The sequence below is a fragment of the Brachypodium distachyon genome, chromosome 2 (genome assembly GCF_000005505.3).
Source record: "Brachypodium distachyon strain Bd21 chromosome 2, Brachypodium_distachyon_v3.0, whole genome shotgun sequence".
Classification (NCBI taxonomy): Eukaryota; Viridiplantae; Streptophyta; class Magnoliopsida; order Poales; family Poaceae; genus Brachypodium; species Brachypodium distachyon.
Window position 1 is genome coordinate 38680393 of NC_016132.3, and position 27631 is coordinate 38708023.

The following is a 27631-nucleotide window of genomic DNA, read 5'->3' on the forward strand; positions in this document are numbered from 1 at the left end:
TTCTAGATAAGATACAGAGAGTCAAACATATGCATGGGAGATTTGGACAAAAACCACAACAACTGATCCACTCTATCACCCAATCCACAAACTACCGTGTGGCTCATAGAGAGTTTTTTTTTTTCTTGTTTTGCACAAGTCATCAAAACTAGTTAATGTTGAATGATGCTGATGCACCGTGACAACAGGTAGAGACGCTCTTCATGGAAACTTTCCAGACAAGAAAAGGGATAGCCACAGAACAAGAAGGGGAAAGGGCTCTCATTTTTCCTTGTCACCACTGTTCTTCGGCAATGACTCCTCACCCTCTTACATGTTCTCACGATTTACAGAGAGATCCATAATTCCATTTAATTAAAAATCGTATGAACAATGCCACCCAAGAAGAAGCGGGGGTTGAAGAAAGACCAGGATAAGTAGCGGAGTACACAAATATACCACGGATATACAGAGAGATCCATAATTCCATATACATATATACGAGGCTTTGTTCATAAGCAAAGTGAGAACTGAGAAGGCATCAGCCGAAAAGGATGTAAAGCGCAATTTGCTCCCTGCCGAAGAAAGGAATGCACCTCTCTAGCCAGCAACTTCCGATTCCTTCTTCTTCCTGTCCAGTTGTCCATCTTGACAATAAATAAAAGATCATCAATTTTCACCAGTAACACTATGTTGTATCTTCATCCCAAACTTGTTGCTCTCCTCTGATAATACAAGCTTGAAGCAGCTAGCCACGCTTTCTGTTGTTCCCAAAATGGAAGGTTGATGTGCTTCTTTAACTGTCTTTTCTTTTTCCGACATTTTCTTCTTTCCATGTTAATCCTCTCCTCCTCCAATGCATGCAGTGCTCATGGATGCGGCGTTCAGGAGAGCCGCGGATGCCGGTATGTTTATGCTTAATTTCAGCTTGCACTTGATCATACTTAATTACTTATGTGTGGCTCTAATCGTGGTTTGCAACACATCAGCACACCCAGTGCTCGCGGCGGCGGAGAAAGGGGACGTGGCGAGCCTGATAAAGCTCTTCGCCACAAGACCCAACGCCGTTAGCTCCACGACGAGGCTGGAGAAGAACACGGCGCTTCACATCACGGCGTCGAAAGGCCACGCCTCGTTCGTCCAACAGTTCCTTCTCTGCATGGACAAGAACGTGGCCTTCGCCTTCAGCGAGAACAACGACGGAGATACGCCGCTCCACCTGGCGGCGAGGGCGGGCCATCTGGAAGTGGTAGAGCTTCTGATCAAATACGCGGCGTGGGCAATGGGGATCGATGCCGCCTTAGAGGTTCTCAACTCACCAACATATATACATTATCCATGCATCCATTATGTTTGAGTTTCAGGGTCTTAATTCTTATGGAATGGACAAGGAAAGCTTAATTATTAATTACAAAGAAAAAACTAACAATGGAATGTTCGGTCATAGTCTTAGGGCGACTCCAGTGGGCCTACGCAAAACGAACACAAAATGTGTCTGTTCTGGTCCTTTTGGGTCGTGTGGCGGACACAAACAGGCATGTGTCCGTTTGGGTCGCAAAATACGCCCAGCACAATGACCCATTTTAATTATAAACTTAGAATATTTCATTCATATAGTAGTTCCAACTACATAAATTCAAATCTAAAACTACTACATAAAATATTAAAACTATTGCTCCTACGAGAGGTTATCCGCTCGGAATCCAAATCCAAGCGGATCACCTCCGGCAGCGGCGTGACCAGGGTTCCTGCGGCTCCTGCCCCGGCCACAGCGACCAGGGCTCCTCCTTGACCTCCACTATGGCCTCCTCCCTCGACTCCACCATCGCATGCATGCACTGCCTCACCGGCAGGGAACCTGGACACGTACAACGCGGCGCCGAGGTCGGGCCACATGCTCAGTTGAAGCCTCCTCCGCCGCCTTGACCATGGCCTCCTCCTCGATCCTCCGCCATGGACGCCTCCAAGGCGGCCAGGAACTGGGTGTCCTCGTCCAACTCCTCCTTGACCATGGCCACCGCCTCCTCCTCCACCTCCACCGACGGACCCACCGCCGTGGAGGCGAAGAAGTAATTCCGCCACCAGATGTCATGCTTGTTCTGGAACCAGTGGTCCCCTCGGCAAGTCCGGGGCTAACGCGGCAGAGGTTGGCCGGCAGGGCCGACCGACGGTGACGTACGTATCTCCTTGCGGCTGGTGCGGCCAGAAGCCGGCACGGGCGGCACTAGAACCCTCACCGGGTTAAGGTGCCACCCATGCGGAAGGTGGAAGTGCGACCACGGGAGGGGCGCGCTGACGAGGGGCTACCTCGGCAGTACCCTGATTCAAAGGTTTTCGACTGAAGGAGAGCACGGAGTGCACCAGCGATCTTGTCGACTAACAAAGACTAGGGGAGCCGCAAGTTTTACCCAGGTTCAGGGCCCTCGGAAGGTGAAACCCCTGTGTCCTGCTTTTGGTGTATTGTATTGATCAGGATTTTAGAAGAGCTATGAAGCTATGATGCGCAGATGGATCTGGCATGAATGTGTAGAGGTCCCCCTTCCCGACTCCCCCTCCTAGCCTTATATACTGGCGGTTAGGTCTCGGGCGTGATAATCGGGAAGGTTACAATCAAATCAGTTTATTCTGGTATGATAAGATCATGTTCCTTGACTCAAACCGCACTTTGAGGGACTCGACCTGCATATACTTGTTGGGCCTTCGAGTGGACCCCCTGATGGGCTGCATCAGGTATATGAAGGTTGAGGACTCGAAGAGTTGTTCCCTCGTCACGCGCGGTCACGGATATGTAGACGTGATGGTGATTCATTAGCGATTCAAGAGCGATATCCTTTGTGTGCCATGAGCGATTCAAGAGCTTAGCCAAACCGATATAATTCATGATATTTATTATTACGCCAATGGTTGGTGATTCATTAGAGAAAATGGAGAGCAGAAGGTTATACTGCCCCATGGAATTTGACCACCACAGCCTCTTCTCTGGTTGAACAGTATTGAAAATAGACCAAAACATGTTGGTGAGCCAGTGCAAATTCCGTGCTTTCAAAAATGCCCATGCCCATGGTGAGATCATTGCCATGAAGATTGAAACAAATTCCATAAAAATGCTACCAGTGAGTAATGCATATGTTATTGCAACATCTACTCTGCTGTAGCTTTCTTTTCTATCTATACGGAAGAGCACAAAAGCAACCACTGTAGAGATCTGTACAGCACAACGGAAAATGCTACCTGTCCATGTCCGAAACACTACAGCCTTGGTGTAGAGGTCATCATATATTATTGCAAGCTCCATCTCGATGATCTTAAGTTTTGCCCCATGCTCTGCGAATCTTCCAAAATAATCTACTAGTGTAAACCGAATTTCATGTCCCATTTGAAAAGTTGCACGTCCTGCAAGGAATCCCCGAATATAGCATGCCGTATGGAGAGCATAGCAAACAATGTCACAATATCTATCTTTGTCAACACTTAGTGGTGGCAAATGCTTGTTTTCGAAGTTACTAGTGGTGCTATTAAGGTCATTCTTACTACCATACTTGAGAGCCCATATCCTCTCCGCATACTTGATTATTCCAGAAAAAAACACCAACATGGCCGGAATTAGAAGCTGTTTGCTGTTCACCATTGATTTCCAAAAGACATATAATGCAAGGCTGACCTCAACAAGAAGATTTAGAAAATGCCTCAGCCACAAATTGTTATCCTCAGATGAGAAGGCGGTGATGGTGTCTTGTCCGCCAAGATGAACAAGGAGGAAAGGTGCCCAAAAGAATGCCAAAGACATGGTCCCAGTAAACGGATCCCTACTATTCATAGAATCTCCAAGTCGAGAGATCTGACCAAGAGTATAAAATGCAATCATGTCTGCTCCCAAATAAGCCAACCAAATAGAGAATCTAAGCAATTTGTCGCTGCTTCTCCGCCTAAGACCCCCTGTGAAGAAGAGGAAGAGTTGCAGCGTGAAACTGAGAAGCACAAGCAATCTGATTTCCCATTCGCTCCATAGCTGCACCAATCTAACTGACAATTGCATATTGTTGATAATGGAGGTTTATGTCTCTCTGGTGTCCTGCCTGCTAATTCCAATAATGAAAATATGTACCTCAGTTTGGTAAAGAAACTACAATCACTAATCATATATGAGATGACTTTTGGAGAGGTATGTAACAAGTTAAAAGCAACTTGCAAAATTACCGATGCAATTGACAGGAAAAAAATATCACAATGAAGTTGTCTCTGGTATACAAATCTAGTGTCGATGATTAATCTGCACTGTCATAATCTAGCCCATCAAATTTTGATATTGTAGATACTGGTACATTTTTCTATAAACTTGGTCAAACTTTAAAAAGTTTGACTTAGGACAAAGTTAGAACATCTTATAAAATGGAACACAGCGAGTACTATACATCGTTCATGTATATTTTCATGGGGCTACCTGATTCCCACATCGTAATAAGATATATAGTACTAATTCTCATGTTAGAATCCTACATTTATTTTCTTCCAAAAATGCATGAATTTCAAACATATAGTAGTAAATTACACAACGAAATACATTTTAGGAAACAGAATCCTCCTACAATAAACCAATTTTATAAGGAAGATATATATCAAGTCCGCACTAACTTGGATTATTTGGCATATCGAATATTAGACGCAATAATAAACTCATGAATTTTGGTTATTCATGTGTCTATCATTTACGTTTTTCTAGCTACTATACATCATACAATAGACACTATAGACCCTTCCCATTTTCTGGATGAATGAGTGAATTCCTAGAATTAACAATACATTAATGTAGACCTTCTGTTGGCAGTTATCTATACAAGTAACTGATAGCTGACATCAAGTAATATGGTTGCTACCTAGAGACATAGGTCATAGAGTTGAGAGCAAGTCAAAGTAGTGTTGCTAGTGATACAAAGTTAGGAAACACTTGCTTCTCAACCACATGCAGTTGACACAGAAGTAGCAAATTTATCGTTATATAGCCCAAACAGATGCAATACGGGTCTTGTTTTCTTAGGCTGCGTTTGGCATTGCGGTGGATTCTCATAATCCCGTTTTTCTCACCCGCTTTTCACTATTTTCGTGTTTGGCTAACCAACTTTTCCATACTTTTGTGTGTATTTTTTCACAGCAGATTATAAAATAAGTTCAGCGCAGCACAGTTCGGCAATGCCAAACTGAGCCTTAATCTCGTTGTTGTACTGGATGCAATGTTACAAACACAATGCAAAATAGATTCACAATGAAGGTGATCTAGTCATTAAGAACTAACAAAATAGATTCACACCAAGTATACATATTTAGAATCTTCTTGGTAGCAGCGTTAGCATCACAAGGCCATTTTTAATACAAGATGTGAGGGTTTCTTGTATGGTGGGTTAAGAGGTTCTGACGTTGTTTGCATACGAAGGCATCGGTAAGCAAGCATAAGAGGGCAATCAGTACCTTGATCAACTGAAAATGTGCTGAAGACAAAACCACGAATTAGATGATTTCCTCTCTGTCCCTGGCTGCAAACCTGCCATAGAGTTCACACGACAAAGCAACTTAGATACTACTATATGCAATCATCAGATGTAAAATCGAGTGAAGATTTGGTGCATAAGAACAACTCACCAGAAGCGACGGCCGGCTAGGATCGATTATGACCTGGCAAACCTGCAAATGAAAAACAAGTCAGTGGCAGAGGTGGATACCAGCGATGGACATATATACACATCCTCGTTCAGTACAGGCAAACCGTCGAACACCTGGAGGGCGACATCAGAACATCAGCCATTAGCGCCTCTAGGAAACCAGCCGCAGTCTAACGCCTTAGAGGCCCAGCATTGGAGAACGAAGAGCCGGATAGAGATACGAGAGACAGAGTGCGAGAGGAAGTGGTGGCAGCAAGCTAGCTGATCCATTGTTCCGCCTGTTCTTGGAGTGAGAGCAGGGGAGAGAGAACTGTCCGAGCGGTGGTACCTGGCGTGCCGTGCACCGTGGGCGAGGCACATTCGTGATGCTTTTCTTTTTCTTGAGTTGTTTCCTTGGATTCCAGCCCACATGCAAGTCCGATCCGACCCAGCCCATTACGAACATTGATCAGCCTTCATAGATGGGCGGGCCGTTTGAGAATGCGTATTGGGCTGGCCCGTGTGGACGCAATGGTAAATGCAGAGGACTCTTTCAGAACAACAACCCGATCTTCTGGCTCAAAAAAAAAAACCGATCTTCCTGTAAAAAAAATCAATGATGTAAATAAAAAATGAGTTTCTCCCATTTGTATCGCTTCCTCCGTTCGAAAATAAGTGAGTTTTCCTATTTCTTATATAAATCCATGCCATTTATTTTGAAACGGAGTGAATAGTCAGCCTATATTATTGTGACGTGCAGTGCATTATTGAAGGTACGCGATTGCTATTTCGAGAAAAAGAAAAAGAAAAATATGTTATCATTGTTTTTTCTTCTAGTGAAACATCAGACATATACTGAAGACTGAACTCCTTGTGCTAAAAAGACTGACAAAATTTCTACAGACGCCAATTGCTAGCAAGTAGCAATGTCTGTCACCATCAATGGAAGAAATTTCCGACTTCTAGCTAGAGATAAGACATAGAGAGTCAAACATGAGATTTGGACAAAAACCGCAGGAACTGATCCACAAACTACAGTGTCGCTGATAGGTATTTTTCCTGTTTTCAACAAGTCGTCAAAACTACTTAATGCTGAATGATGCTGATGCGGATGCACCGTGACAACAGGTAGAGTCAGACACTCTTCACGGAAACTTCAGACAAGAAGGAGAAAGGCCTCTCATCTTTCCTTCTCACCCCTGTTCTTCGGCAGTGACTCGTCACCCTCCCACGGGCCAAATAAAAAAAAAATTAGGAGCACATCGATCTTAAAGTTAATGTCTTCTGCTTCGTATGTCGTAAAAAAAAATCTTTGAGCGCAAAATCGAATGATATAATTTTTATGGTACGTGTACCTGCTATTAGTCGAACTAAAAGTCAAATTTAAATCTTAAAATATACAGTATCATATATGTGCATCCATTTTTAGAAGGATAGAGAAAGTAAATACTACTACGCACTTTGATTCAAAAGGAGCTAGGACATTCTATGTTTGTGTCAAAATGTCGAACGTTATTTGATGAAAAAAAAACTAGGCCTTAAAAGATGTTCCAATAAGTTCCAATTGTATTGTAGACATACAAAAAGAAAAAACCTCAAAACATGCACTGCACGGTTGGGAAAAGAAGTCTATCCATAAGCAGTTTTAAGTGTGCAGTGGCCTCAGTTTGCTGAAATATTCTAAGAATTAAAGTATCGATCAACTTGGTTCCTTGATGGATCGATTTCCTACTCCTATAGTCCTATACATAAAGTTCGAACGAAGTGAACTACTCCTAACCTGTCTCTTGCAAGTTGGCGACGGAAACAATTTGGTCCACGAGGGCTCGTTTCTTTGCACACATCAAGAAAACATCGAGGAAAGGGATGGGAACTGCAAAAAGTAATCACTGTTTATCCCCAAAGAAAGCCACCGGCTGGTGTCATCTATATATGAACCAGGTGAGAACACTAATTGCGTCAGCATGCATGTGTTTGGCCCCGGATGGGTGATCACTAGAATTGCTGTTAATTTTTAAGGATTACAGTAGAAACACTGTTATTTTTAAGAGTGCTTTCTAGCAGTGGCGGAGCTTGACAAAACTATTTGGAGAGAGAAAATGTTATCGGTGAAGCTTCTAGCTGAATCTAGAAGGCGCCGTCTAGCTAATCTCACTTGCAAGCATAAATTAATTAAGAATCTGGAAGGATATTCTTACACTACTCCCTCATATAATTAGCCATCTTATCTTAATTAATTAACCATGTAATGTCATCCTCAACATTTGTGTCACTGATGAGCACTGAACAAAATAAGTTTTGTGTCATTTTGCACGAAAGCAATTAAAGCCGCATTGATCAAAGGACATGACGATTAATTATCGCGTAACAAGATTCCATCTTACTTCTATTTAATTACTTCTATGGCAAGTGAAAGCATACGTGGATAGTTCGAACAAGCTGATGATGGCGTGCAAGGAACTGTCGGTCACTCCTCCAAGCTAATAAAGGACACCGACCATTTGTCCTTTCCCCTCTTCGAAGTATCAAATTTTTATCCATCTCTTTGCTGAAATAGATATATTCTGGTATAATATGGTCTTTTTTAGCATGGATGCAAATGCACCATTTGCACAAGACAATCTACTCATTGGGATATAATGAATCTTTATATAGACTGACCATTAATCCTACGTAGAAATTAAACCTAATAAGTGCCTTTTGATTTTAAGAAAAGTTTTAAACGAGAAAAGTATCATGAAGTGTCCAAAATGACATATTTGCCATGAGGATTCATATTAACCATGTCAGACATCTTAATTCTTAAAGCAAAGGTGACTGATCTAGCGGGACAACCAAGACGGAGCTGACGAACAGATACAACCAACATCCATCTTGAATGATCTCATTTCACTTCCATTGCTTAATTTAAGGTGACGTATGAGAGATGATGACAACACCACAAAAGTTGGAGGAGAAGGTTTCTGGTGAGGCGGGGAGGGGGTATCATGTCATGCAAGGTGAAGCCAGTGGGGAATAGAATCACCAAATTAGAGCAGTCAATTCCCATGCGACAAGATTGAAGTCTAGTGAGCTGACGGAAGGGCGCAATGGTCGTCAACCATCGAATTTTTCGAATATCTTTTCTCCATTACAAATGCGATGCAACACATAGGTGGCACATCTCACAACAACACTTCTTAACTTGTAAAGGAGTCATGACACTCAGACGAGCGTGAGTAAGACGGTAAGCAGTGGGAGAGCCAACGAAAAAGAAGAAATTAAAAAGGAACACATCATGAGAAGAGAGGAGAGAACGTGTGTGATGGCATTCTTCTTGTTTTGCTCCCCATATTCAGAAATCAGAAAAAAAACAATCATTGTGTAATTCTCTCTCTATTCCCATTTATAAGATGCTTTAAGAAACCGTCTTGAAAGTTTTACAAATGCAAATAGAGGGAGTAGCATTCTAGACAGCCTAGCCTACGTGACATGCAACTAAAATCAAATACGAACGCTTGCACCTGCCTACTTATTAATTTATTTTGTTAATACTCTTATTTATTTATTTATTTTGAGGGAAAATACTCTTCTTTATCAACCACGGAGTAATTCCCTCTACTTAATTAACATTTGTGTCAACCAAACACATCAATGTGAATCGCAACACTGCGCTGAGGTCGGCACCCACGTGTCGGCGCGTCAGCCGCTTGCGCGCCGACCGTCACGCGCCGGTCACCCGCGCTCCCACGCACCGGTCGCCGCCGGTCACCTCCATACAGAGGAGAGCAGAGCACGGGACAAAAGCCAACCACCCTCTTCCTCCTCTCTACACATTTTCCTCTTCTTCTTCTTCCCCTCCTCAGATCAAGCAAAACCGTGTCCTAGAAACCACCGAGACCGCCCTGCCCCTTAGCATCGCAGGAGAAGCGCGCGCGCCGCCGTCTGCCGGAAGTCCTCGCGCTCTCCACGTCTCTGCCGCTGCAGATCGAGCGGTTGCTGTTGCCTTTTTTGTTGGGGGATTTCTGCTGTTCTGGTCGCTGGTCGGGAAAGTTGTGGGTGCGCTGAGATGGTGGCCGAGGCGGAGGTGATGCATCAGCAGCCGGCGCAGGCGTTGGAGGTCCAGCAGTACCACCGGTGCGTCGCCAAAGGGGTCGGGATGTCGGCGGTGGCCGCGCCGGAGGTGGGCGTCGAGGTCGAGGTCGGGGTCGCCGTCGAGGTGCCTCTCATGGTGAGTTCCGCCTCTGAAGCTCCTGTCCCTCTTTGCTCTCTGCTGTGAGTATGTTAGTCTCCGGAGGCTGTAAAACTGTGGGAGATCGGAAAATTTAAGCAAATCAGTTAACAGTTAATAGTTCTTGCTGGATTTGTAAGATAGATTTGTGGTTGTGGATATAATCAGCTCAAAGTTTTATGTGTTGTTATGAATTATTGTTGCCATGCTGTTTTCGAAGTTTGCTTGCTATACTGGCTAGGGGAGTTTAATCTCTTACTTTCCTTACTAGGAATGCTTATCTGCTTGTGGTTGCAAAAGTCTTGACACACTTTCATAGGAAAAGTAGCTCCTTTTTTAGGGGGGTCTAGTTCTAGGGGGGTGGTTGTAGGCCACAGGAGTGAGAAGATGGGTGCCCAAATTATTGGAGCCATATTTTTTGGTGTGTAGGGTTGTTGAGCTGTGATATATGAGCTTTTGCGGAAGTTCAAGTTAGCTCTTAATCAAGCCAGAAAATGTCAGTTTATTGCTTCATACAACTGTTGTCGTAGTTAGTAACTGGGGAGTGAGGCCCTTTGCTGTTTAGCTCAAGTGAGATTGGGACCAATTTGGTGCAGTAGTTTAGCCTATGTGCAGGGTTGGTTTTCATCGTGCTCGTTTAGCAGATTAAATAAAAGTTGTATGATGTGTTGCTGTTTGTGATCAAGCAACAAGGTGTAATGGTTTTGCAATTGGTGTAGGGGCTGGCAAGTGTGGATGGTGCAACGAGTGTGTCTGCTGAGACGATACCGTTTGTGCCCATTATTCGATCTGGTAGCTTTGCTGATATAGGACCGAGGAGGTACATGGAAGATGAACACATTCGGATAGATGATCTTTCAGCTCATCTTGGTTCGCTGTTGGTGTGTCCAGTGCCTAGTGCCTTCTATGGGGTAAGTTAGTAATTGATTTACAGTACTATTTAGATACTTGATGCATTTTATCACTGTTATATCCTCAGCAACAGGTGCCTGAATGGATCGTGTTGTTTCTTGTGTTTGTATTTTAGGTCTTTGATGGCCATGGGGGTCCGGATGCTGCAGCCTACATGAAAAGGCATGCAATTAGGTTCCTGTTTGAGGACAGGGAGTTCCCACAAGCATCCCAAGTGGATGATATATTCCTTCAGGCCGCTGAGAACTGTATTCGCAGCGCGTTCTTGCAGGCCGATCTTGCTCTGGCTGATGATTTAGTTATCAGCCGCTCTTCTGGAACTACAGCACTCACTGCATTAGTCTTTGGGAGGTAAGATGTGCAGTACTAATAGCAGTTCCAATTTCTAGAATTACACGATTCTTGCTTCAGCGAGGCATGCTCAGTCTGGGGGTCTGATCTAACTTGCAGGCAACTGTTGGTTGCAAATACTGGTGACTGCCGTGCAGTCCTTTGCCGGAGAGGCATAGCAATGGAGCTGTCCCAAGATCACAGGGCAAACTACGTTGAGGAGTGTGAAAGGGTCGCAGCGTCAGGGGGATACATCGAGGATGGATACCTCAACGGAGTGCTCTCTGTGACACGAGCTTTGGGTGACTGGGACATGAAAATGCCCGATTGCTCCACATCACCCCTGATCGCGGAGCCAGAGTTCCGGCACGCCACGCTGAGCGAGGGTGATGAGTTCCTCATCATGGGCTGTGATGGGATCTGGGATGTGATGACCAGCCAGCACGCAGTGAGTGTCGTTCGGCAGGGGCTCCGGCAGCATGATGACCCTGAGCGGTGTGCCCAGGAGCTTGTCATGGAGGCGAAGCTGCTTGAGACTGCAGACAACCTCACTGTGATTGTGGTCTGCTTCGCCTCGGAGCTTGGCTCGCCGCCACCTGCTCCAGCAGCAGCCAGGCCAAGGAGCTGCAAGGGCCTGTCAGCGGAGGCCCTCTGCAACCTAAGGAGCTGGCTGGAGACCGACCGCTAGCCACCTAGCCCAGCAAACCTAGCATAGGTTTGTTCATTGTTCTCACACTGTAAATATGCTGACACTGGTGGAGGAATCGTAATTGCTCCCTCTGGTTAGTTTCTCCCATTTGTTGTTGAGGCAGCAGCCAGCAGTTTTGTAGGTGTATGTATCCTCCCATTATTTCATCTTCTTTTTTCTTTCCTTTTATTGTTGTTGTTACTGGCCACCGGTTGTACATATATCTATTCCGTTCCAGGGATCAGCCTGTTTTCTTAGGGATTGAGTAGCCCTAGTTATTGTCCTAAACCTGACTTACTTAACCATAGTAATATGAACATTAGGGTGTGTCATTTGGATAGCCATGATGATCAAGTCAAAGGATATGTACTAAAATTTCCTGGGTAGTGGATCTATGGCACCAGGAGTCCAGGACAACTTAGCATGCCCTTTACATAATCCACACTTGGATTTTTCAGTTCTCCCAAGTCCCAATGACCCGAATACTTTTCACTACTCTCTCACATAACAAAACATAAAAATCAGCGAGCAGCAGCGATAACAGCTAGGTTCATGGCACTTGCGGCCTCGCAGCTGCCAACTCCCGAAAAGGAGAGTAGAAAGTAAAGTAGGAACAGCCACTACATTTGACAATGTAACTGAAGGTGATGGGCGATGCAGAATTTCAAATGCATATACGCATACAGCGACAGCGGCACCTCACAAATGGGGTTGGCATTCAGATAGCCAGGTGACACACGGATGGACCAAGCTGCAAAACCTAGAGTCAAATGGTTATAGATAACATAACTACATTTTTCTTCCTTTTCGTTTGGAGAGAACAGACGCACTACTGATTCTGAATGAGTTGGCAAGTCCAGGAAGATATGATGTGATACTACTAAACATTGCTCTCGGAGCAGTTATCTCTTGCTCTCTCCAAGGCCTAAAGTAGAGTCCCTGAGAATGACAGGAAACAAGACTCTGCACGCACGCAGCTGATAGCAACGGGAGAGGAATATTGCAGGCAATGGCAAGGCGGCGATATCTGTGATACGTGTTCTAGAGAACCTGCTGGTGGAGGCTGTCGCCGTGGCGGTATTTGAATTGACTGTCGTGCTTCTGATGCTGGCATGGAACGACTTATATTTACTACGACTGAACATACGTCCAGACCCTGTGCTCAGTACAGGATTGATCCCCTCCTGGACGATTCACGGAACTTGTACAGGCTGACTTGGTGGGGGTGTCTGCACGGATCTTCCAAATGGGAGAAAGAGGTCAACCATAGAGTCGTACTCTTCTCGGCTAACCTGAGACGAGTTTAAAACCTGTGGTATGCAACAGAAAACAATCATATGTCTTTGAAGGCATACACGTCCCTGTGTTTGTACAGTCACAGAAGTAGGGAAAGATAAGATAACCTTCTGCAGAAGCTTCGAATCTGACATCACTGGAGCAAGACCAGGAAGCCGGCAAACAGAGAGTGCATCGAGCAGCACCAGGACCATCAATTGCCATTGCCTTGACCTCAGAGGAGGCAGTGCCTCAACAAAAGACATAGTGTCGATCAAGTATCCCTAGTGCCATTGAAATCTCACATTAGAATATCCAGAAGCATCAAACCACCATGGGCATGAAGAACCCAAAAAATTACCAGACACTAGAATCAAGCTAACCGGCTGATTGTTAGTGCATACTGGTCTTTTTTAGACTGACTTTTAGTTCCTAAATTTTTTTAAGCCAGATGTGTAAAGCCTATTCAGTATTCACAGTAAGGTTTCAGGTATTGCAGATCATCCTCTTGTACTAGCCAGTAGAAAAAACTGAAGTGTAACTCGTGTGTCATCTATGTGAGCATGGAAGCAAAATATCATTCAATAATTTCTAGAAAAAAAATATGGGATCCCCATTACTGTCATGTATAAGTCTACAAATAGATTTTTTTCTTTTTGCTTCTCAGAAGTCTATTCAGCAGCAAGGCTAAGAAACTAAGAAACATTCATATAAAAATATGTACAGCTGATAAATATAGCTTTGGACTAATAAGTGTACATAAAAAAATAACCCTGTTTCTCGGTTCGTACCAGACTAGTGGGAAACTGGGAAGCTCATAGTAACACATTGCTATTCAAATATGCATCTAATATCTAGCAAGATATGGCTTTGGACTAACTACATATCAAGCTCACATAGATTCATACCAGAGTAGTCTCCAACTTGGAAACTGGGATTTGCATCCTCAAATTTGATGTAAGCACTGGAAGTGCATTACCGATGCAAGTAGCTAAAGTTCTTTTAATTTCAGATGATTGGCTATCTTTGGAAACTGTCTTCTGTGGATATTCTCTCCCACTGGAAATCAACAATTCTTCCACAGAGCTCCCATCAAGCATGTACACATAGGCCAAAGATGACCGGGATATCCATCCAAATAGTGTAGCCCACATTGTTGCAAAAGCAGACAGCTGAAAAGAAATGGATGTCATTCTGAATTCAAAATCAAAATCAAACAAAACTGGTACTTTCTTTCTCAAGGATTCTTACAGTTAAATTGAAACCTTCTGGCGGTGTGTCATGCCAAGAATCATCAACTTCAAACATGTCTGTGTCTAGAAAAACAGGCTTGTTTGGCCACTTCACAACACCATTATCTGTTTCAGATATTTCCTTTTCTACTGTATTTTTGCCATTGTCACTCTTGAACTGATTCTGGTGAAGCATGTCAGGCAATATGATGATTCCTGCCTTAGAAACTGTGTCCACAAAGGTAAAAGTTAGTACATCAATAAATAAAAAGTGTATTGTGTGCCTCGAGGCATCACGAGGTTAAGAATACATGTTCACCTGCATCTTCCACTTCTGATGTGCCTAAAGAAATAGCTCCTGCTGCCTCAATAAGCGCAGCTGCACAAGCCTCTGCAGATTCACGCCTTAGTGAACCATCAATGTCTTCCTTATAATGTTTTTTGTCATCTGAATGGATTACATATTCTTTACTTATTTCCAAGAGGCTTCCATTCTCATCTGCCCATGTCACAGACTGACTTTTGTTCTTGGATCCTCCAGCCTTCAATGAAGATTTTGGTACAATTCTAACCTTTTCATCACTCGCCTCGTCTTTTCCGAGGTTCACTGCTTTACTGAATTCTTTGTTCAGTTGTTCAGTGTAAGCACCCGTTAAATCTCTTGCTGTATATTGAGTTGGTGATGATGATAATGATGATGATGATGATGGCTGATTATCTGCTATAGAAGTTGCAAAGTTATATTGACCCACAGGACCTTGATCCATCTTTGCCAAAACATGATCCCCCATGATGATTGTACTAGTAAAGCCCACTTCATGTCCATCACTTCCAGCTGGTTTTTTTGCAGGCTTACTCTTGCGTGACCTTGATGATGCTCTAGTTGGTCTCTCTTTCTTCATGTCATTTTTCTCTTCCAAAACTACATCCTCTAGCTGTTTCGCAATGGAATCTGTTACACAGGACAACAACATATCGCCATGTTCATCCGGCCTGAACATCTTTGATGGGGTCTCACATACTTGCTTTTTCTTTGTCTTTGTGTTGTCACCAAGGACCATGTCATTTAACTTTTTAGCTATTACTTCTGAGCTCACTGGTGCTTCAACTGAAGATGAAGTTGCAGAATCCAAGTTCTTATTTCTGGACTGGTCAGCTCTACTAGTTTTTCTCTGTTTAGCTTCTGGCATTGGCCCTGAAAGACAGACACAAGCTCACTGTTTCTTCGATTGTTCGAAACTTAATAAAGGCCGAACAAAGGGAAAGAGATAAGCATCCTTTCATGTACAGTAACGTGCCTGCAAGTAAAACTACTGTCACTCTTGTAACACTGTTACACCATTTTTTAGAACATTATTGAATATAAGCAACTAACAGGCGTGCTGCCTCTCATGAAAACCTGATTTTGTTTCTTGTGTTCAATTTCATGAGATAACCTGGATGCTTTCCTTTAACACTTAGAACAAGAAAAATGAAATTCTGCTTATTTCTTGCCACCATAAATTTGCCTCTGCATCTAAATTCCTAGAATTGAGGGCGAGACAGATTAGGCCCATTGGACCACTGATCCACCTTCCAATCCATGGTCATAATAATCAACAAGCTCTCACTAATTCATTTTGTTTTTTTGGATACACCAAAATTTGATCCTAAGATGCCAAAATTTGATCCTAACGGCAACATACTAAGATGCCAAAAATGAACAATCGAACTCCAAAATTTTCAATGCAAATGGGAGATTTTAGCCTGAAACAATCACCTTCGGGGATGGGGTGATGTCGCGGCACGTAGCCCTCGATGGCGTCCGACGGCCCAATCCACTCCTGCAGCGTCACCTCCCCAAGCCCAGGCGCCTCCTTCTCCCGAATCTCCAACTTCCTCCCCTCATCCTTGTCCTTCCCGGAGGAGACCTCCCGAAACCCTAGCCCCGGCCGGTCGCCACCGCCCTCGAAGAGCGCGACGAGGGCGTCGAGCCGGTCGGGCGGGACACCGAAGGGGCGGTCGTGCGGGAGCGAGGCCGCGAAGGCGGCGGAGGCGACGAGGCAGCGCTCGGAGCAGAACTTGCGGGCCTCCTCGAGGTCGTAGACGCGGTGCTCGCGGAGGGAGATGTGGAACCGCGGCGGCGCCGCCGCCGCCGCCGCCGCGGCGGGGAGCGGGCTGGCGCAGGGAGGATGGCCGCACGCGTCGGCGATGGAGCGCTCGGTGACGACGTCGTCGTAGTCGGCGCGGGAGAGGACCGCCGCGGCCGCGTGGAGGAGGGGCTCGTTGGAGGCAGCCGCGCCGTCGAGGAGGGCCAGCTGCACGCGGTACACGGCCGTGGCCACGTTCATCGTCGTCCTTGTCGTCCCGGCAGCGGCGGCGGCGGCGTGGGGCGCCATGTGGGGCGGAGGCCGTGGGGACTAGAGAGAGTTTTTGGAGATCGAGGAGGAAGAAAGGAAGAGCTCAAGAGCGAGTGTGGGTCGCATTACTAGTGCGAATTTGTTTGGGCCCCGTAGTCAGCGAACGGCGGGTAAGGCGGTTCTGTGTGGGCTAGCCCATGTGGGTCTTTTGGGCTGAGGGTTTTGTGGGCTTTTGCCCATCTTATTTGGGGCATACTATATGAAGAGCTGGGGTGGGCTTCTCTCTCTAAAAATAAAAATAAAACTGGGGTGGGCTCGCATGTAGGCTAAGAGTACACAACACAGTTCACAGAACACTGCGCTAAAAAGTAGTCCAAACATATTGGTGGATCCTCATTCGGCAAAAGTGATGTAGGCCTCTTGGGATTGCACTAGTTTCGTAGAACTTTTGGGACATCTTATATATTTGAGAATTTCCGTACATAAACCATTTGGATTCTAGGATTGGAGTCATCAATTTTTTCTTAGGAAATGTATTCTCATGACCCCATTTCGATATGAAATGTAACATGCAACAGCCTACATCTCGGTTTGTATTTCCTTTGAGAAGTCAAATGTTTGTTTCTGTCTCTCTCGACTTCCTCTTCATATTCCTCAGAAACACATGTATTTAGTTTTTTTCTGGACCATGCATCCAAAAACATGTCTCGAAATCATGTAGGAAATCATACTCCATGACATCTTGTGAGGTGGATTATGAGCTATGGCGGTGATGATGAAAATGTATTATGCATAGCCTATAGGTTTGTGTTGGTAACTTTTGTTGTCTTCTGTTTAGTGGATGCATGCATAGTGGTGAGTTAATTGGTACTATAGGGTTTGGCTGAAATCCAAGAAGAATATAATCGCAGAGAACAAAAAAATAAGCTATATTGCTTAGATAGTTACGAAGTCACACTATGGAGGTGGTTATCCCTTTTGTCTACTAAATTTAAACTCTATTGATTGGATTTTAAGATAGCTTACTATTACTGAAATTATCTCGGTAGTATCAATTTTTTGAAGCTAATTTTTCTTAAATAATATAAATTATTTAATCATTTTTTTAAAATAATACGTGTTTTAAATTTTTTACAAAATTAGGCCACCCTCGGCATGTGCCAGGCCGACTAGGGCCAGTCGGCCTGCCCCTAATCGGTTTTGGCCAGGCCGACTGGACCTAATCGGCGTATTATTTTTGAAAATTCTGAAAAACATGTATTTTTTTCAAAAATAATTATTTAATTCGTATTATTTTTAAAAAAATTAGCTTTTTTGAAAAGGAAGGAGTACCTTGCCCCTCCGTGCATAGACAACGTATTCACCGATGCTAGTAGTAGGGACTTGGTACCTGTTTTGTCGAATTTGGAAGGGGCTTCAGTCGGCTGAAGCTAGCCCTAGTTAGCTACAAAATAAGTGTTGATAATAACATCAATGGCATCACAGATGCATTATTATGTATATCATAGTACCCATACAGATCATGGACGTCCTAACAGTGATGTCCCAACTTAAATGAAAGAAAAGGAAGGAAGAAAAATTTGGGAGCACCAATCCTCACCAACCTCACTGTGTGCTCGAGTGTTCATCATGATGCCATTAATTGACCGACTTGATTAGCCAATAACACACGCCACACCCCATTTTGTCCAATATACATTCATGGAAAGCCAAAACACCATACGTAAACAAGCAAGCAGACAAGAACAAACATGTATACTATGTCTAAAATGTCCTTCACCAGCCATACATCATCCAGCATTATATATGATCAGCATCACACATTTCATGCATCAGCTTTAATCAGCTAAAATATGTACAGTGTGTCATGAACCACTAACAGGTTTAATTAGCATGATTTGGTCCGAGTAGAATCTTACCCTTTTTCTGGTCAGATGCTGCAGCTTTGGATTTTTCCCAATTTAATGATCTTAACAGGGAGCTTGGATAATAATGTCGGTGGTTCGCTAGCGCTGTAACAATGGTGAAAGTTAAATAGGTATATAGCTTTTTCATGATATATAATTAAGCAGTGGCATGCAATAACCTCTGTCGTGGTGGCATCACGGCAGATGCCATGGGATGGCTTGAATTGGGGTCGACGGACGATGGGGGATCCGGAGGAGGGAGGACGTGAAGAAGAACACGCACAAATCACACAAAAACACATCGATCCAGGTTCGGAGCCCTCTTGTCGAGGTAAGACTTCTACTCCTGCCTAGTTGTATTAGCCGAGATTGATAAGCTCTACAATGGCGCTCCTTGAGCTGTATTCTTGGGGAAGAAGAAGAGAAAGAAGAAGAATACGGGAATCCCTTGAATCTCTCAGAACCCCCTCCCTCACCAAGGGGCGAGGGTCTATTTATGGGCGTCTCCCGGCTCACTATCCTGCGGGCCGGGGTTGCTTGTCGCCATCCGGGGGCCCCGCCGACACGCGGCCCTGTTCCCTCAGTCCGCGCGGTGGGGAACAAGACCTCTTTACTTTACCGGCTCTGCCAGGGAATCTCCTTTCGGTGCTTCCAGCGCGTGGCCCTCTGACATCCTGGTGCAGGCGCTGACCGCTTTCCCGGGGTGATGATGAGCTTGCTTTTCCTCCATCCGCATAGTTGAGATAAGACCGTTGAGGGATCTCGGCTCCTGCCGAGACTCCCGTACTCATCTTGATCTTGCGAGCTGGGCAGCATAGAACTGCCGGGCCGACATAAGCTAGGTATGTTGGCCTAGCGTTAGCCAAACTTGGAGATGCCGGCGAGATTACCTAAGTCGACCTGACTTCCTGTACCTCGGCTAGAACTACCTCTTTCATCCCGGCTAGCGTTATGTCGTCATGACCCTACCCGGAGTCATCCCCCTGACAACCTCTTTGATCTTTAAAAAGGTTGCTCCATGATGAGTTAGGGGTAAAGCGCCCCTTTCATTTTTGGTAAGCTTATATTCTGATTTCTGCTTGAGTTAAATGTTGTGATTATTGCACACTAGGTTTCTTTCCTATGCATAGAAACCGAACTAAATACCGCAAGTAAATTAACAAACAGATGGCCTCTAAAATGTGCTGCACCAACCATACATCACACAGCATTACCAGTATCGACCAGGCATGTTTTAGTTAACCAAATACGGAGTCATGATCCACTAACGGATTTAATTAGCATGATTGGTGCGTGTGCACATATAGTCTAATATATATAGGACACCGTGATCCACAAACTTTTGTGGCGACTTTCTAATTGAACTCCTAAGAGTACTCAACTCCTAACTAAGAGACCCACGCTTAATTATTAATTTTTGCAAGAAAAGGAAAGAGGGAGATTACTATAATCTGTCGGAGTCTCTGTGTCCAACAATGATGTTAATAAGCTACCTCTCTCACGATGGAATAAAGATGGAGAGGATATATGATATATGCAATCTCTTGGGCTTTACACTCCATCATGAGTCATGGACAGGATAGTTAATCAGCTTGGTGTCTTTTCCATCAGAAATCAATCTGTCTGAATTCTGGTATATATATGCTCACTCATTAAGCTGGTAATTAGGAATTAATTTACATATGCTCCAAGCCAGCTATAGCATCCAAGTAGTGGGGATCACAGGACATCGAACTTGTGAGGCCCAGCCGATCGCCCGATCCTTGCTACAAAATGAGCAAATGGCCATGCCAGCAAGCGAAAGTAAGTTAGTATTCTAACGCAAAGTCGCGAGAATAAAGCAGGTTCGTGGCAAGCTAAGCTAAGCCCATGGATGGCAGCTGACATGCAATGCATCTTAAGTTCCTTCTTCCTTGCTATATACCTTTGTGGACCACACACACAAGTGACCAAGTGGCCGGCCTGTTGATTTTGATTAAGTTCCCGGATGCTCTTGCAGCTTTCAGGCACGCAGGGATTAAACAAGTTGCGTGTTGCATTTGCTTCATCTCATCTGGATCGATCCCGGCAGGCCAGCTTGCATAAGACGGATGCAGCCGAGAAAAAGATGGAAAAGATCGGGACAACTTTTAAATGTTTATATGGAGGCAAAGAGATCGTTACTCTCCTAGCCTAGCCTACCTGCATGAAATTGACCAGTTACCAGCAGCATCAAGGAAAAGAAGCGTCAAATTAAGCCAGCTTTACTGGGTCGATCGATCGATATGCCCCCCCCCCCCCCCCCCCCCCCAAAAAAAAACACACACGCAGATAGTGCTGTTGCAGCTGATAGCAACACGACAAGATTGACTGAGCGAGATGTCGCAACTCACAAATGTGCATCCCTGTAATATTCAGTCTGGATCGTGGACAATCATATATATACGATCGATTGATTACGATCTCTCTCGCTTGCAAATTAAGATTAACAGATCCAGATGGAGGCATGGAGCTGGAAGTAACTCGGCGGCCGGGCTGCCCGGCGGAGCGATCTCCATCGAGTTCCGTTTTATGGGTTGCGTACTAGAGTGGTGTCCATCGAATTAACCGAGTGTCTCATATTTTACACAAAGTTAGTACATAATTATACTAAACCTGAGACATTTATTACGGACTGGAGGAGGAAGAAAGTCCGAACGGAGGTTGGGTGACAGGACTTAGCCATGGCCGGCCTGCCAGCACCTTGATCACATGGAGATCGATCCATGGACTGATTGACTGACTGACCAAGTGCTATACATACATTCGCGCGTGCGATCGTGTAATTGGGTTTTGGTTGATTGATGGGATGGATTGGAACGTGGCAACCACCTGACGTGCATGTGTGGTGCATGTTCAGTTTAATATATGCATGTGTCTTGTGTATGTCGTGTGTGTCGAAAGATCGAATTGGCAGCGAATGAGTAAGCTTTTCGGATGCATGGATCCATCGGTTACCACTGCCGGATCGATCCATCCGTCGGCTACCGACGGAGTCCCAGCTGCCCGAAAGCTAGCGAGAACCGTCTGATCGAGACGCCACAGCCGGAAGCTAGCGAGAGAGTTCCATACTTCCATCCACGAGCTAGCTAGCTACGGCCGGCCGGAAAGCGTGCGTGCGTACGTACGTACGTACGTACGTATGTATGTATACGAGAGGAAGCAAGGTATACTCCGTATATACGTTTCCAAAGGCGTACGTATGCCGTGTGAGATTATCGCCCTACTAGTCGCGAGCTAGCTCTAGCTTAGCTATAGTAGTGTTAGATAATCTCTTGGTTGTCTTGTTCGTGTTTGATTGCTTTGTTGAGATTATAATTAAGACGTACGTATGTATTCCTATTCCGATGGAGACTCTTCTATGCTTGGAGTTTGAATGGTCAACTTACGTACGTACTCGTCGATCTTGAAGCTATATATGGACAGCATATATGCAGCATGCATGCTCGGCGTGTACGTACGCCATATTTGTACGTGTACTGATGTACACGATCGAGATTGTGCTCAACTATATATAATGGCACATGATAATGATGTGTATCACACACATCATCATCTCGAATTATTAGTCGTTATCGGTTCTTTTCGGGATATTAATTTGTTTTCACTGCGAAGACTAGTATTTTCGGAAATTAAACTAAGGACGGTGTCACGAATTGCATATCTCCTGCCACACCGGCCATGTGTCGCACTTTTGCTGTTAAATTTCCTTCTCGATCCGAAATATTTCAGCCACTAACAAACCATCAAATTCGCTGAAATTTCAGCTATTCCGGTTTGTAGTTTCTTTTAATTAAAGGGTTGCTTCTGCATGCAACATTGGCAAAAATGACCAAGAAAGGTGTAACAATTTTTTTTCCAGAACTTGACCCCCAAAGAAAACAGTTAGAAATATATATATACTTGTACCAAAATCCAAATATTTGCATACCTGCCAAAATTCCCTAAATTCTTGCATGGAACTAAGGGCCGATGCATACGAGTGTACTAGGACTAGCTAGCTATTCTCTCTGTTTCATAATTCTTATCGAAATATTACATGTATATAGACGTTTTTTAGGAATAGATACATTCATTTTTGAGCAAATTTGAGACAAAAATTATGGGACGGCGTTGCTCCTGAAATTAATCATTTTTACGCCAGGTGATCGACCTGATCAGACACACAGAAAGGCCAAATAAAAAAGTAAGTCCTAACTGACAAGTTGTGTGTGTACCACCACGTCGCCTGATACACGTACCCTAGGGGCCAAAGGGGACCTATGGCCTCCATCGTCGATCGCTGTTGTTTGCCTTTATGTTGGCCCTTCGCTGTCACCTCACGGGAAAGATCCCCGGCCATATCGAAAATCGCCAGCCGTTAAAAATACCGGCATCGATCGCTATATAGCACACACAACGCTCCCAACGCCTTCCATGAACTGAGCACCGCACTACGGCCCAACACACGCCACCAACAACAAACACACACACTTGCAACTAGCAGTGTGCGTGTGCCGGCCACTAGCTAGCTAGTTCAAAATCGAGCTAGGCAGCTCTTGAGCTAGCTCTCAGCTGCTTCAATTCTGTCGGTGGAGTTAATTAATTGGCCGGAGAGGATGATGACGAAGGCGGCCGCGGTGGCCGTGGTGTTGGTGATGGCGGCGGCGATGGCGGCAGAGGCGATGGGGGGTGAGCTGAAGGTTGGGTACTACGAGAAGAGCTGCAAGGGGGTGGAGAACGTGGTGAAGTACCACGTGGCAAAGGCCATCAAGGCCAACCGCAAGAACGGCGCCGCACTCGTCCGCCTCATCTTCCACGACTGCTTCGTCAGGGTACGTACGCCGCTCCTCCGTCCGTCATCGGGTTTTTTTTCCGGAACGGAAGAGATTCCTGGATCGATGCACACAATCGTTTTCATTGGCTAGCTCTGGCAAAACCAAGTCCTTGACATGTTAATGCCGTAGCACTAAGCTAGGTTTGCACTGGTTTTTACTCATCGTTTAAATCTTCTACTACTCGAATTGAGAGCAACATTTTTGAACTGGTAAATCCATTAAGCACAGGAAGTAGCATCGTACCTCCTCTAGTACGGGGTTAGCTAGCTAGCTAGCTAACAAGAGAGCAAAATTTTACACGTAACTGTGGACTACAACAAGCACGGGGATAGCTAGCTAACAAAAACAGAGTAAAGAAATTACAAGTCTCTCTCCAGGTCCAGCAAAGGACTGTCAATCGATCTACACCGTACCACATGCATGCACAGTACTGACACTGGCCCACTGCCACTTAATTAGCGTTTGCATAGCTCGTGATCAAATGTGTTTGCTAGTCTTTTCCTCTGATGCTGACATGCATAACTCTCTGGCTAATTCTCTCTGCTGTTCGGAAGGCTGCACGACACTAACAAAACTTTAGTTAACCGACTGTTATGAAAAAAATGGTCAATATATTCTAATGGCGCCAATGAACAAGTTGGAAGCTAGCACTGGTACTAGTAGATTATTATAGTACCAAAGCTACCAAACCATATCCAACAGATAAGCTAGCACGGTAGTACGTGTGTCACATTAATCTAGCTAGCACGGAGAATGTGCATGGAAATTAAGAGCAGTAGCTGCACGGGCCTGCCGCGCGTAACTTTCAAAGTTGTTGGGTTTTTTCTTTCTTTCTTTCTTTCATGCGACGAATTTCAAAATTGTTGGTTCCCGCGTCATTGTCACGCCCAGATGTTAATCATGGAAGCACGTTACTCCCTCCTGCACTTTCAATGGCTGCTAGCTAAGCTAGCTTAGGCTTAAGCTCAAGCTAGAAATCCAGAATATGATCCTCGAGAATCGTGCGCTGGTTGCTCACTCACTCCCAGCCAGGCGAGCATGGAGAGCAGAAAGGAATTCGATACTTTCCTTGGACGTGTAGAGAACTGGAGACCAATAATTTGACATGGCTAATTAGCTAGCTATGCGATATCTTTGGCTCTCTTCGACTCTTCCTCTGCTTTTCTTCCACGCGCATGTCCTTGTCTTTAATTTTTATTCTTTTCACTTCATATTACCGATCCCCCATGTGCCTGATGATGATGCGTCTTAAAGCCTTAGGAATCCGCAGTTATGTGTCGTACTCCTGTTAGGGATGCAGAATTAATTCCCCTGGCAAGTGTTTGATTGGATAATCTTTAATTCCTCACAAAAAAAAATTGCACTAGATTACAACCTAGCTACGATGCAATGCAACAAATATTGTGATGCATGCGTATGAAGATTGCATGGGTGTAAGTATAATTTAAGCTGACACTCTTACCGGTGCCGTTCATTAATTGTTTACATAGAGAGTTGATGAACTTTGCATGCATGCATGCATATGGGTGTAACATAATCCACTCTTTTGAGAGAACCTGCATAATTAAGATTATCTTGTATTGTGTATAAATATCCTGGTCTAGACGGACAGGAGCTGGTTAGCTTTTTTTATCATGTTCTTTTGCCACCAAAAGGAAACAAAAGAAAAAACGAGAGAGCTACTGTAAAGAGAAAGAGAAAGCATACCTATACCAAGATCAATCATTCGTTGCACCAGTAGTGCTCAGTCCATCGCCCACACAAATGGTCAATAGAAAGCCCCCTAATACTATTTGTGTTTAAAGTAATTGATGAGTGAATTCCAGGTTGGAAAACATAACTGTTTTGTTTTTATATGGTCACATTATCGGTCCATAAGCATAGACAATTATTGCCCAATAATGCACCACATTGCAGACAATACATATGTACATCTCTTTCCAACAACTAAAGTTAACCATCACGTTTCAGATCTCCACATGGAGTTAAAATAATTATCATTAGCAAAATGACTTCCCAACCGATCCATGCACACTTACAGTGTACTTACACGTCTCAGTTAACAGTACTGTACTTAGGGAAATGAAATAAATGCTTTGTCTGCTAACAATATCTTGTTAAGTTAGGTTAAGAATTTATCATTGATGATTGATTAGGCAGCTCAAGCAGAGTGATCATATGGATAATTAATGTGCTGTACGTGCGTATCGTGCAGGGTTGTGACGCGTCGGTGCTGCTGGACCCGACACCTGAGAACCCATCGACGGAGAAGACAGCGCCGATCAACATCGGCCTCGCCGCCTTCGAGCTCATCGACGAGATCAAAGCGGCGGTGGAGGAGCGGTGCCCGGGCACGGTCTCCTGCTCGGACATCCTCATCTACGCTGCCCACGACGCGTCGTCCCTCCTGAGCAACGGCCACGTCACCTTCCCGGTCCTGGCGGGCCGCCTCGACGGTGTCCACTCCCACGCGGCGGAGGCCCAGCAGGACCTCCCCGACTCCACCTTCACCATCGCCCAGCTCATCCACAACTTCGCGCGCAAGAACTTCACGGTGGAGGAGCTGGTGATCCTCTCGGGGGCCCACGCGGTGGGCGTGGGCCACTGCTCGTCGCTCCGGGCCCGGCTCACGGCCCCGCCGACCCAGATCCTCCCGGCCTACCGGGGCCTCCTGGCCCGGAAGTGCGCGGCGGGGCCGGACCCGCTGGTGCCCAACAACATCCGGGACGAGGACAAGGCGGCGGTGGCGGCGGCGATCCCGGGGTTCGTGCCGAAGCTGAGGAAAGTGAATGACTTCCTGGACAACAGCTACTACCACAACAACCTTGCCAGGATCGTCACGTTCAACTCCGACTGGGAGCTGCTGACGGAGAAGGAGGCGCTGGGGCACGTCAAGGAGTACGCCGAGAACGGCACGCTGTGGGATGAGGACTTCTCTGACTCCCTTGTGAAGCTCAGCAAGCTGCCCATGCCCCATGGCAGCCAGGGAGAGATCAGGAAGCAATGCCGCTACGTCAACCACCACTAGCTAGCTGCAGCTTCTTCATTTTCGATCTGCCGCTGAGGTTTAATTTCCCTGGATTAGTTAATTAAATTGCATCGTCGTCGTTCATGTCGCTCGAATTTGATCATTCGTTTGTTGTTATGTTTTATTCTCCTTTTTTCTCTTGTTTCTTTTTTTGCGTGTGTGTGATATTGATTTCTTTTCATGTATGGTCTTTTAATCCGCTTGGAGTACCATCCAGATCATGTAATAAGAACACAAACAAATTAATGAAGTAAATTTTATATGTTGTTCCTCTTGTGAAGTCGAAGACCGTTGATTCCTTTACCAAACAGAAACTGGTTTTCCTATTTGTTTGTATGTGGAATGTTCAGATACAACCAGAAATTAAGGAACTGTTGGTGTAGTTCTCCAGCACTGAAGTGGTTGTTTAGAGGTAACCGGCTCGATGCCTACAGCTGCAGCTTTTGTGCTTGGCTGCACACACAACCGACCGTTCCGTGCCACCGACGGGCGCGCTTGCTGGCTTGAAGATTACAAAGTGCAAAAGTAAAAGTGCTTTTTTTTTTTGAAAGTGCATGCGTAGTGTCCTGCACTATACAAAGAACAAATATAGATACTGGTAAAAAAAAAGGAATAAATATAGATGGGCCACCCTGATACTGCAGGTTTTTTTTTTGGGAGGGGGACCCTGATACGGCAGGTAGTAAGAAGGCTACAGAATGGCCCGCATGGCGTAAAACCAGACTCTCTGTCTAGGGTCCAGTTTGTGGCCTCGTTTTCCAACCCAGTTGGGCCAACGCAAGGCGAGAATTGGCCTTGAGAGCCCATGGGCGGAGGCCACGGAAATGACCACATTTTGCAAGAATGGCGTCCAGATTTGCTGGAACGAGTAACATCGTCTAACCCGTCAACGACAGTAGTAAGCATAGTTAGTCCACTGTTAAGTACGTCGACGTAGCTAGATGACGAGATTAGATAAATTAATGATGTCGAACCTATAAAGTCCGGACAAACAACGTCGATTAGCTAGCTACTTGAGCACATATGTATGTGCATGCAAAGCTGATCAATAAGAATTAACGACCAATATGGCAACTTAATTGGACACGTTGACTGAAGCTAGCTGAGACACGGCGACATCTGCTCACCACGTTGATCGGAGTTGGAGAAGAGCAGCGCTCCATGATTTTGTCGTGCAGTCACGACGGATCACAACAAGATCGCTATGCGCATAAATAGTTGGGAAATAATCCCCTTATTCAGCACTATATATACCCCAATTGT

At 45.0% G+C, this 27631-nt stretch overlaps 5 protein-coding genes across 10 annotated transcripts; 3 read left to right on the forward strand and 2 right to left on the reverse strand.

Annotated features, from left to right (window-relative positions):
• Nucleotides 1-524: 524 nt before the first annotated feature.
• On the forward strand, nt 525-1417 carry LOC100834186 (probable E3 ubiquitin-protein ligase XBOS36). The gene is made up of 3 exons (XM_010235088.3): nt 525-761; nt 846-884; nt 969-1417. The coding sequence occupies exons 1-3, from the start codon at nt 755-757 to the stop codon at nt 1334-1336; spliced, it is 414 nt and encodes a 137-aa protein (XP_010233390.2). The 5' UTR covers nt 525-754; the 3' UTR covers nt 1337-1417.
• A 537-nt stretch (nt 1418-1954) lies between these two features.
• LOC104582772 lies at nt 1955-9277 on the reverse strand. Of its 6 annotated transcripts, none has more exons than XM_024458964.1 (4): nt 5614-9277; nt 5443-5515; nt 3641-4055; nt 1955-3544 (listed from the first exon to the last, which is right to left on the reverse strand). In XM_024458964.1, exons 3-4 carry the CDS (start codon nt 4013-4015, stop codon nt 2633-2635), a joined length of 1287 nt encoding a protein of 428 aa, XP_024314732.1. In that variant the 5' UTR covers nt 4016-4055; nt 5443-5515; nt 5614-9277; the 3' UTR covers nt 1955-2632. The 6 variants fall into 6 exon arrangements, with proteins under 6 accessions (XP_024314732.1, XP_024314731.1, XP_014754303.1 ...); XM_024458963.1 differs by having other exon boundaries at nt 1993-4058; nt 5614-5655; nt 5748-9277; XM_014898818.2 differs by having other exon boundaries at nt 1994-4055; nt 5614-5655; nt 5748-9277.
• A 128-nt stretch (nt 9278-9405) lies between these two features.
• LOC100844270 (probable protein phosphatase 2C 47) lies at nt 9406-12009 on the forward strand. Its single transcript, XM_003569031.3, has 4 exons — nt 9406-9822; nt 10542-10733; nt 10850-11085; nt 11185-12009. The coding sequence occupies exons 1-4, from the start codon at nt 9661-9663 to the stop codon at nt 11750-11752; spliced, it is 1158 nt and encodes a 385-aa protein (XP_003569079.1). The 5' UTR covers nt 9406-9660; the 3' UTR covers nt 11753-12009.
• A 351-nt stretch (nt 12010-12360) lies between these two features.
• Nucleotides 12361-16695, reverse strand: LOC100844572 (putative RNA polymerase II subunit B1 CTD phosphatase RPAP2 homolog). The gene is made up of 6 exons (XM_003569032.4): nt 16019-16695; nt 14579-15454; nt 14279-14487; nt 13936-14199; nt 13156-13311; nt 12361-13062 (listed from the first exon to the last, which is right to left on the reverse strand). Exons 1-6 carry the CDS (start codon nt 16635-16637, stop codon nt 12946-12948), a joined length of 2241 nt encoding a protein of 746 aa, XP_003569080.1. The 5' UTR covers nt 16638-16695; the 3' UTR covers nt 12361-12945.
• Nucleotides 16696-22914: 6219 nt separating this feature from the next.
• On the forward strand, nt 22915-26639 carry LOC100844881 (peroxidase 2). Its single transcript, XM_003569033.3, has 2 exons — nt 22915-23337; nt 25556-26639. The coding sequence occupies exons 1-2, from the start codon at nt 23122-23124 to the stop codon at nt 26366-26368; spliced, it is 1029 nt and encodes a 342-aa protein (XP_003569081.1). The 5' UTR covers nt 22915-23121; the 3' UTR covers nt 26369-26639.
• Nucleotides 26640-27631: the final 992 nt, after the last annotated feature.